The sequence below is a fragment of the Pseudorasbora parva genome, chromosome 16, assembly GCF_024679245.1.
Source record: "Pseudorasbora parva isolate DD20220531a chromosome 16, ASM2467924v1, whole genome shotgun sequence".
NCBI lineage: Eukaryota > Metazoa > Chordata > Actinopteri > Cypriniformes > Gobionidae > Pseudorasbora > Pseudorasbora parva.
In genome coordinates, this window is record NC_090187.1 from 36049533 (window position 1) to 36061641 (window position 12109).

At 39.2% G+C, this 12109-nt stretch overlaps 1 protein-coding gene across 2 annotated transcripts in view; it reads right to left on the reverse strand.

The window, feature by feature from the left end:
- igf1ra (insulin-like growth factor 1a receptor) overlaps positions 1-12109 on the reverse strand; it is a 115774-nt gene that overhangs the window by 87493 nt on the left and 16172 nt on the right. For both annotated transcript variants that reach the window (XM_067420547.1, XM_067420545.1), the window contains exon 2: positions 10242-10805. In XM_067420547.1, coding sequence (XP_067276648.1) covers positions 10242-10805 — 564 coding nt within the window. The remainder of the gene's footprint in view (positions 1-10241; positions 10806-12109) is intronic.

Genomic DNA, 12109 nt, shown 5'->3' on the forward strand with positions numbered 1-12109 from the left:
TATAGTCGACAAAAAGAGTCTTTGAATGTGACCGCAACTTACTAAAAAGAAATCCCACGATTCTTCTCTGTGCTGTATAAAAATCACAAACCCTGGAGCTATTCAAACATTTTTGCTACACGTTTAGCAGTCTATAAACTCAGAAGCAAGACTATGTATATAAGCCAATAAATATGTGGAAACTCATGAATGTATAGATGGTGGTTTTACTACGCCACAGCTGCTTTGATCACAAGGCAGCTGCCATAGAAACAAATACCTTAGCTGTATCATTCACACATTGTTTTTATTAAGCTGCACAATCCCTCAAATTAATAAGCGAGACTAAACTTTGCATTCACGTAGCAAAGTCATTGGTTTAATTTCCAGGGAAAATGAATCTTTTATGCAATGTAAACTGCTTTAGATAACATACAAATATGCATAAATCATTGCATAATTCCATTTAAGTCTATTCCCATTGTAGCACATTATTTTTATTACAATGTGAGGGTTTTTTCAGCGGTTGAGCTTTATAACCAACCACAGACCAGATCAGAAGCATTTAAATTAGTTAATCAGTAACAACTATTCTTAAGTTTGGAATATACTACATAACATACCTCGATTTTCAGTGTGGATGAGTCAACAGTATTGTCAAAAGTAAGAGCCATTTTATATCTCATAATATCAAGGCAAATGATCTACAATTATGGGTTGTCACAACTGTGCCAGTCTAAAAAGTCCAGCAGAATCCAAAAAGGAGCAGGAAAAGCACTTGTGACTAAGTTGAATTTGTCGTCTTCAGTGAGAAGTTCAGTATAGATCACAAAAGAGTTTCTGAAGAAGATCTGATCAGATTAATGAAGGGGACTTTTTAATGTCGAGAAGGATTTTTTTGTTTCGCATGTTTAACCTAACCCTAACCCAGAAAAGGACAGTAAACCAATAAATTCTGATTACTTGGATACATATTAAAGTGTCCCTATTATGAATTTTTGAAAATGACCTTTTATGTAGTGTGTAACATAGTTTGAAATTAATGAAAACATCCTGCAAAGTTTTAAATTTGAAAGTGCACAGTGTATAAAGTTATTGTCTTTCATAGGTAAAGAGTTGACTCTGAGTCAATAAAACGAGCCCTAAGCCGCTTCATTGTGACGTCAAGACTAAACCCCAGCATATTCCCTGTCCACTTAATGTGCGCGACACCAGGGAAAACTTGAACCACCTCAAACACTGCAGTGGATACTGGATAGCATCATGTTGAGAAGACTCTGTGCTCTACAATGCGTTTATGGTTTTTCATATTGTGTAGGTATCTGGCTAACTCATGTTATTACTGTCTTACTGAAATACTAGTGTAAATCCTCTGTGAGCTGTAGTATTACCTAAAACTGTGTCTTTCAATATAGATTGTCTGTAATACTACTTTGAATAAAGATAAAGAATGGCGCAAGATTTGTTTTGCAAACTTTAATATTACAACAGATATTCATGTGTGTGCTTTTATTGATACAGTTCCCGCATGTGTACCATGATGAATTAGAAACACACATGCAGTGTCTGTTAATGGGCACAGATGTGTTAAAGCTGATGGTGAGGAATTACAGTTGAAACATCTAATAATGTACCTCAAACCGGGTAGCATCACTTAGAAACGTCCTGCTCAAGGTTCGGTTTGAATAAATAGTTCTTCCAATGTTTCTTCGATTCAGACTCGATTCAGAAAAGTCTGCCTTCTCCATTGATGGAAATGGAAAAAACACGTTTTGTAGATTTCTTCACAAAGAGCTTTAGAAAAGCATTACACATGTTAAACCTTCCACACATGTCTGGGCAAGGTCCGTGATTACACACAACCTACGGGATATGATACAGGACACAACATCCTCCTTACAAAAAAACGGACACATCCCCCCCACCACCCTGACACCCCCAGGTTGTGTTTTGTGCCTCCTTTATCATCTTGAAATGCATTGACTATGACTGCAGTCTATTCAAACAACACACACATCCTGGTCTTTCCAAAGCATTATGTATCTGTTTCTATCATTACAGCAGGCAAGAGAGCAAAGAAAACTCTTTAAAGAGGACTGCAAAATTTCCAAACATCCAGAGACATCTGCAAAACTATGAAAGTCTTCACCTCAGAGCCAAACTACTCTGCTTGGTGCATCAGCCTCAAACTTAAAGTTTCTATAATAACAGACAGATAAACAGACACGGGGTCTAACATTTACTTTTGCCAATGTAGTACAAAAGAAGGAATTAAACAAAAGAAACATTCTAGATAAACTTATGATTATACATTTTCCACTGAAGTAAATGTTGTGAAGTTGTGACTAATAATTTCTTCAGTAGATGGTTTGTATATCTTTGAATCGGTCACAACACATTGGCGAAGGTCATACAGACAGAGAGACTGACAGATGGATAGATACTGAGAGATTCAAAGACAGACGGACGGACAGAAACGATGAGAATCAAAGACAGATGGACAATACTTAGAGATTCAAAGACAGACGGACAGACAGATACTATGAGAATCAAAGACAGATAGATATACAGATCTGATAGAATCAAATACAGATGGACAATACTGAGAGATTCAGAGACGGACGGACAGACAAATATTTTGAGAATCAAAGACAGATGGACAATACTGAGAGGTTCAAAGACAGACCATCTGACAGATACTATGAGAATCAAAGACAGACGGAAATACTGTGAGGTTCAAAGACCGACAGACGAACAATACTGAGAGATTCAAAGACAGACAGATGGACGGATCTGAGAGAATCAAAAGACAGATGGACAATACTGAGAGATTCATAAGACAGACAGACGAACAATACTGAGAGATTCAAAGACAGACAGATGGACGGATCTGAGAGAATCAAAAGACAGATGGACAATACTGAGAGATTCATAAGACAGCTGGACGGACAAATACTGAGAGATTCAAAAGACAGATGGACTGAAAAATACTAAGAGATTCAAAAAACAGATGGACTCAATTCAAAGACAGACTGGCTGACAGATACCAAGAGATAGAAAGAGACTGACAAACAGACGGACAAATATGTCTATCGATTGCAAATAGACAACACGGAAAGACTGACAGATGATAGGTAAATAGGGAGAGAATGAAGGAGACAGGCGATCAATAGATTCTGTGAGACTGAAAGAAAGATAGACAATAGATAGACCAATGCACCAAAAAACAGAGAGCGACTGATATATAGACAGACATGGAGATTGGATTGGACTAAACACTAAACCAGTAGCGTTCTGTGAAAGAGGGTAAGTTTATCCATTACATGGCACTATCTGAGCTGATCTGTGCTTTACAGAAGAAATCTGCAATCTACGCATTATGTGGCACAGCTGAGGAATGCCAACAATTCCAGGTATGCAAGCAATAAAGAAACTCAAAAAGGATTGATCAGACAAATTAGCTAGCCTTCGGGACAACAACAAGATTTTGCATTGTTGTTTGGGGTCGTTTAGCAGCCCGTGAAGCCCAGGGGGCTCAAACCCACGCTCAGACCCCATTACCCAACAATACTCTCCCCCTCCCCTCTTTGGTCTGGGGTATGAGCGTGTTTTTCAGGGAGGAAGACATGCTTGTCTGGATCAGAGTGACCTGAGGGGCCCATTCAGACCAGACCACGGAGTAGGTGAGGTCACAAACCCCCCACACACGCACACACACACACACACACACACACACACACAATCTCAGAGAGGCCACAAGTGAGCAAACAACTGGATGGGTCACTAGAGTATCAGGCAGACGGGTGGTGGGGCCATGAGTGTAAACAGTGAGAAGAGCTATCTAACGGCTAGAGCTGTTAACAGCCTGCGATAAGAGCCCTGGAAGAGAGAGGGGAGGAAATGGCAGTAAAACTGTTGAGAGGGGGCTGTAAAGAAAAAAAACAACAGACAAAATAAGTGGGAAGGGAGGAGAGGTTTGGCGGACAGAAGGGAGGAGATTAAGGGGGGCTGAAAGTTCACTCCCCCACGCTGAAGAGTCTTGTTTTTGTGCTTGTAAACTTGACATTTCTGTGGCATTTCTCCTCAATACTTCGCCTCTAACAGACCTGAGGATGTCCGTTGCATGCCTCCTCCCTATGGACCCCTTCCTATTCCCACCGTCAACCGAACTGGCATTGCAAAATGTCTCCGGAGACAAAGAGCAGAGACACATTCAAACACACACAGATTACAAACACACACGGATCATACCTACAGTCACCACGAGGGGCTCTGTTTAGACTTTACAGCAGCATTCTCAGCTGTCATACCCAGATCGTTTATTTTTTTATTTATTTGGTGGCTTTACGCCATGTCAGTGAACACACATTAGGATCAGTGAGTAGTGAACAAACTGCATATATTAAAAGTTCTTCCAGCCAATGAATTACTTTGTATACTGTTACTCAAGGGACGGATTTAATCGGCCGTGTCCTCAAAGATAAACTCAGCCTTTTGCATCCCTTTTGAATATTTCTTTATCACCAGAGCTAGATTATTCGAACCATAAGCGGGCTGGCAAACAAACATATCCAGGCAGCATGAAGACAAACAATGGAAATACATTACACATGGAAAGTCCATGAACTCCAGAGACACACGCATGCATACACAGAGGTGACGGTAACAAGTGCATGCAAGAACAGGCAAGGAATGCTTTAATGGTCTTTCATTTCAGAAAAAAGTAAACAATAGTGCTGCTGTGTGGACACCCTCATCTCATAACAAGCGCACATACGCAGGAGCTGATCGACGATTGGTCGCTGACAGCAACTCTTGGTGCAGTAATTAGAGAGAGCGGACTGATCCAAATTGACTACAAAACCACTGTGTGCCCTTGAAGAAACATCTGTGCACAAGAAAAACAAGGCAATTATGTCAAAGGGTTGAGAAGACGGTCCTGCACAGAGAGACACGGAGAGGCAGCGCCACCATCAAGCCAATACTAAAGTCTTTGAGTGTTCGGAAGTCTGATTACGTTTAGTTGAACGGTTAATTTTTTTTTAAAGTACTGTTTATGTGAAGAAAAAGTATGCTTTTGAGTGTGTAGCCTTGGGACGTACTACTTTGTCGTAGTTGTCTCTTTAACGGACCGTTCTGTCTCTTAGTTACGTGCAACCTGTCACTGTTTAAACTGCCCTGTCAATCATCTTGTCACGGATAAAATCCTCCATATTCAATTTAATTTAATTTCCCTCCGTATCAGAGAGAAATGTAGTAGCACGCTGGTCTGCCAGTCATGGGTCTTTCATGCGGAGAACTCTTCTCATGTGTCTGCATAATGACGCATTTAAAAGTTAATGACCTAACATATCTTTATAAGAGTTCTCAATGTTATTGCAGATGAAATATAATGTGGATAACATTGAATAGATATCTTTTTGTCAGGTTAGATCAAACGTCTCTCTACTTAACTGTCAGTCTCACACATCTGCCTTGTTTGTAGTTCTTTAACACTTTTATTCTTGTTTGTAGTTCTAATTGAATCCCCGACCCACGCAGGCTGGGCAATATGAATCGTTAGAGTGTGTATGGATCTGCGCTTTGGTTTCTAACTTGAAATAGTACACCATCCGGGCATCTTTGGAGTACTCATGTTAACGTGCATTTGGGATGCATTCATTCTAATTTCAAATACTATTTAGGATGGTAGGATGGATAGTGTGCAAATTAAAACGCAGCATGTGATTTTAGACTTTAGGTGTTCAAAAGAAGGATTCGTTTACAAGACACCATTTGCCTTCAGCTCCTACAATTCCTTATTCTCCTCCATCACAGAACTTCCACTACGATGGTTAGAAAATCAAAGAGAGGGACTTGCTATCGTAATTGATTCATTTTTAACCTGTTCTTCAATATTTATAGTGTGTTTAAATAAATCCATCATGTTTTTATGATAGACGCCATTTTATTGTCTATATAAAAAAGGAGCAGAAACTTAATAGTAATTTTTAATAACATAATTATGTTAAAACATTATTACTACAACTATAACTTTCTTATGTGTAATTAAAAAGCAAGTAGCAAATCTGTTCATTTTAACCTTTAATATTATAGTATTGTACCAACTGGGGATACATATAATTGAAATTGGAATCGAATCGTGAAATTTATGTCAATAGTTTAGACGCCCCTCAGTTCCCCATATATCCTTGCCATGACTCTTGAAGTTTAATCAATCATTCTCACCAACAATTGAGCCTCAAGAACACAGCAAGCTGCGGACAGCTCATGAAGCGTAGGAAAATGCTGGGGTGTGATTTTCATACACAATTTGTTGATTCCTTTGAAGCTCCATGTGGAAACACTGACGGGAAGCAAACACAATCGGACAGGTGGCGGCCCAATGCTTGTTCCAGTAAGTTCTTTGGAGAACACAAATCAATCAGTCGGACCGTTAGTACGTCCTATCTGCTGTGACTACCAGTCGTTGTCTTTGTTTGACTGTTTGAGGCTTGGATACAGGTGACTCACACCTCCCCACCTCTGCAAAGGCAAAAACATGGCATTCAGACACAAGATTACCATACTGAACAGGTGTGCAGGAGAGCAAGTGCTGACACGATGTGGGCGGGACTGCCGGGAAGAGACTGTATCAGCAGTGCAGAGGGGAGTCGCTGGAAAAAGGACACTCGCGGACAGAGTAGCCCACTGATGTGGATCAAATCTCCTGCTAGGGTCGAAGCACGTCACCTCCATGCCTTCCATAAGCATGTCCTCCTCAGAATTGTCGGATTCAAAGAATCCCAGGAGCAACAATAAACATTCAGGCTGTAACAGAGCATGTTTCTGAGGAAGGTTTATTTCCTCTGTTTGTTTTCAGGCGGAGGGAAAGAGGAGGGAGGGCAGCTCTGTGACAGCCTCTCCGAGCCTGGGACTTGCACGATCTGCAGGTCTCTTGAAGGCCAGGGGTGGAGGGTGCTGTAGTGTTCTCATCCATTATGCTTTTCCCACCATTCTTGTGTGCTTGGGAGAGGAAGAGGGAGCAAACATTTATAAGGGGTAGTTCACATTCCCAGGCATTCCCGCCCGGTCAGATGTAAGGGACACACTGGCATTCATATCTACTGACCTCATGACCACAGAGATAATTTTGGCTCCAGCCAGGTGATTTTCTCATGTTCTATTGATCCTATCCACACACACAAATCAGCATTTGGGGCATCAAAGTACTATTGAGAGATATCTAACCAATTTATCATCCTAAACCAAGCCTATTTTAACATTGCAGTAAACATAGAGCAGTTTTGAATCTACACACACGATAATTAATCTACAATAAACAAATTAATCAAAGGATGTCCATAAAAATTAGGTCAACCAATGTGAATTTCTCAATAGTTGTTGAACATGTGCATTATTCTTTAACAATGTATGTAGAAAAAATGTTACCGGTCCTAGTGGATGACTGATATGGATTTTCCAAATGTCTGATGTAAATCAATGAAAACAAATAAACATACTCAATCGACCAAATGGTTTACCAGCGACTTTCTCACAAAATCTCTAAAATCTTAACAATGGCCAAATATTCACCTAATAATAGTTAACAATATTAGCCATTAAACATCTTCAAACCTACCGCACAATAGAAGATCTAAAATAACCTGACAGAATGTGCAATTCTCAAAGGATTTTCACTTGATATTTGAAAAACAAGTGTATACATTTTTAGTTGATGCAGTTCAAATTCAGTCAATTGGAAACAGTTTTAAGGTATGGTTACAAGCACAAGGCAATAATCTTACAGTGTCCAAATACTGGCTAAACACATAAGCCGATCACTGAAATACTAAAATCCATAATTCAACCATTTCAAGTTTTTTTATTAATTCTGTGAAAGAGATTACGCAGCATTTTGGTCCATCTCTGTGCTCTGACAATGTTACTGATCTACAACAGTCTGTATTTAACATCACTGAAATTACGGACTATGAAGTCACACAAATTATTATTGGCATGAAAAATTCAAAAGCCGTCGATGCATTTGGTCTTAATATACATTTATTGACAGAGTACAAAGACCATTTGGTACATCCAATTACCCTTCTTCTTAATATGTCTTTTAACCATTCTATAGTCCCTGCAGATTGGAAAGTTGCTGCAGTGACACCGATATTTAAATCAGGTGCTAAAACAGACATGTCAAACTATAGACCAATTAGTATACTACCCGTTATATCAAAGATCGCAGAGAAGTGGGTAGTCAGGCTGTTGACGGCCCACTTAGAAAAGGTCCAACCTTCATTGCATCGACTACAATTCGGTTTTCGGACCCATCACTCCACGGATAGTGCCCTATGTGTGTTAACAGAAAACATAAAAGGTTTACTTGACAAGAGTCCTTATGTTGGGGCTGTCTTCTTAGATTTAAAGAAAGCCTTTGATTCTGTAAACCACCAGATTTTAATATCTAGGTTGACTCAGTTTAACATCTCTGATCAAGCACTTTTATGGTTTAAATCTTATCTGTCCGACAGGAAACAGTATGTGGTAGTAGATGGTGTCAGATCTCCTTGTTTAGATTCGGGAGTAGGTGTCCCTCAGGGGTCTATCCTTGGGCCGGTTCTGTTCTCTCTTTTTATTAATAACCTACCAAATTCATGTCCAAACGTCTTCTCGCAGATGTACGCAGATGATGTAGTAATTTACACTCAAGCAAAAACTATTCAACAAGCATCTGTTGATCTCACAGCTGCTTTATCTCATGTGCAGAATTGGCTCAAGGACTCATGCCTCATGTTGAACACCAGAAAAACTGTGTGTATGTATTTTTCTAAACGTCATGTGGAAATAACTAGATCAAGTGTCTTTCTGAATGGAATGGAACTTGAACTGGTGTCAGAATTTAAATATCTTGGGGTAGTCCTTGATCGAACATTTTGCTTCAAAAGTCACGTAAAAAAAGTAGCACAAGTTGTTAAATTCAATCTCCAAAATTTTAGACATATTCGAAATAATTTAACCGTGGGTGCGGCTAAAACATATTTTTTTGCAATGATTATTTCTCATTTTGACTATTGCTTGACTACCTGGTCTCTTGCATGCCCAGCAACACTCCGAACAATAGAAAGTCTCTACAAAAAGGCATTAAAAATATTTGATAAAAAAACAGTATCACATCACCACTGTCATGTTTTGAAAAAACATAGACTATTGGGTTTTCAGAATATGATAAATTTGAAAATGGCCTGTCAGATTTACAAAGTTTTACATTCCCTCGCTCCTCCACCTCTGAAGGATTTTATCAAAACTAAAGATTCTTCACAAAGGACCACGCGCGCCTCCACCAGAGGAGACTTGATAATACCCCACAGGTATACCACCTTTGGACAGACAGTTCTGTCTGTCCGAGGTGGGAACATGTGGAATAGTCTTCCTCTAACACTGAGAGAATGCCCTACATATAGTTTGTTCAAAGTCCAATTAAAAAAATGGTTATGGGCAAACCAAAGTTGCACACATTAGTGAGTATGTTGCGTCGTATTTTAACTTTTGTATTTCGTCTTGTGCATATGGATGTATTTCTGATGACTAATTAATTTTTTATTTTTATGTAAATATATTTTATAGGACATTAGATAACGGTTGTTTTTGTGAGCTATGTGACCTTAGCTCGTGGGACTACGGATGGAAATTAGCCCTCGGCTACAATCCGGCATGTTTACATGCATGTACTCCATGTTGTGTTCATTAACATGCACTGTCCCAATCAAATAAATAAATAAATAAAATAAACCAACTTAATCAAACAGAAAATGGCGAGGTTCAAGTACAGTTACATATAACTTAGGGTTCAAATAGCATATTTTTCTGGACAATTATTCAATGAATAAAATGTAATAGAACATCACCTCAGGTCACAGCAGCCCTTGTTTTGTTCTCAGGACGCTCTGTCTTCAGCTACTGTCAAAGCCTTTGATGAATTGGTAGACAGTCTAGTCATAACTCTTTTAACACAACATAGATTACACTAACCAAATATTTACCTGACAAAACCTAGCCAAAGAGACAGACCTCCAGTTCCCAAGTAAAGCGAACAGTATCCTTCCAACGGTTTAGCTAAACTTAACTTTATCTCGTTGTTTTACATTTCATTTCACTATTCATTCAAATCCCATGTGAAGGAAAGATATGTGAATTCCAGCAGATGTGAATCTCAGAGATAAAACCTGAAATAAATTATACATTTGCAAGATCAGGTCTGGTGGGCAAGTACTTACCCTTCTGGCAGTGGTTGGAGGTCCAGCAGCGGTAGCTGTAGTTGTCATTGAAGCTGGTCCTAATGCACAGCGGTCTATCGTCCATGATACCTGGACAAACATCCCCGCATTCTTTGGACTGCTTGTTCCCACCGATGTAGTTGTTAAACTCTGCATCCATAATGAGCGACCAGTCAACCGAGTCCAAGTAACACAGCTCCGGGTTCTTTTCGATTCTGATGGCCCCCCTAGTGATGTTCCTCAGGTTGTGGAGGCCGATATCTTTCAGGCTGGTCATTTCGAAAATGACCAGGGCGTAGTTGTAGAACAGGTTGCGTCCTCGGATAACACTGAGGTTGGGGAAGAGCATGCTGAGGCTGTCCAGGCCGGAGACACGGAATAGGAGAAGGTAGTCAGTGACCATGGTCAGCTTGGGGAAGGACAGGGAGCGGAAGTTTTCCTGGTTGAGGTTGTTATTCTTGTCTCCAATGAGAAGGATCTGCAGGTAGCCTTCCACCACCGTGCAGTTCTCCAACTTCTTGAACTCACTGATGTCATTGCGGATATCAATGTGAGGACCACAGACTGGAATAAAAAATAAATTAAAAAAAGTTACATTTTGTACATTTAGAAAAAATATTTCCAAAACTGAACATTTTAATGCTTTTTTACTACGATTTAATAGCCTACATTTATAATGTATGCATTTCTTTATTTAAAGGGTTAGTTCACCGAAAAATGAAATTGATGTCATTAATGAGTCACCCTAATGTTGTTCCACACCCGTAAGACCTCCGTTCATCTTTGGAACACAGTTTTCCGAAGTCCGAGAGCGTATGAAAGTGTATGCACACTATACTGCCCATGTCCAGAAAGGGAATAAAAACATCATCAAAGTAGTCCATCTGTGACATCAGTGGGTTAGTTAGACTCTCTTGAAGCATCGAAAATACATTTTGGTCCAAAAATCACAAAAATTACGACTTTATTCAGCATTCTCTTCTCTTCCCTGTTTGTTTTCAAACCTCAAATAAAGACTCAAACGGTTATTAATCAGCGTATAAATTCATGATTTGGAAAAATTCATCAATTCACTGATTAATAATCGTTTGAATCTTTATTTGAGGATTGAAAACAAACAGGGAAGAGAAGACAATGCTGAATAATGCGTAGTTTATGTGATTTTTGGACCAAAATGTATTTTCGATGCTTCAAGAGATTCTAATGAACTAACTGATGTCACATATGGACTACTTTGATGATGTTTTTATTCTCTTTCTGGACATGGACAGTATAGTGTGCATACGCTCTCAGACTAAATATGAAATATCTTAAACTGTGTTCTGAAGATGAACGGAGGTCTAACGGGTGTGGAACGACATTAGGGTGAGTCATTAATGACATCAATTTCATTTTTGTGTGAACTAACCCTTTAATAGAAATAAACCACACGCAGTTTGGCAAAGGCTGCGATTTTTTTTTAAGCGCAGCCTGTCAGTGAAGCATGGCTCTGTGATCAGTAGTAAATGCTGCTCCATCTGAAAGCCAGAGTGCTCTCACGCAGAAACTCCAAATATGCCCAGGAGAAGTACAACACACATAATTTCAGGAAATTCCTATGGGCATCATACTATCGCTGTAGCTGAATAAACAGATGACTGAAATGTTTTTATTGCTTAAACATGACTAATAAACACATGACTATGACAAGATATGGTTTATCTCAGTTCTTCAAGCCTTCTTGGGCATTTTCATAATTAAATATGTTTATTGGATGCCTTATTCTGTGTAAGAAACAACATCTCACAGAAAGATCCTCAACTATCGATATTAAGTATATTTGGAGTAAATACATGTTATTAAATGTTGTCTTCGTATGTTTGGAAAGA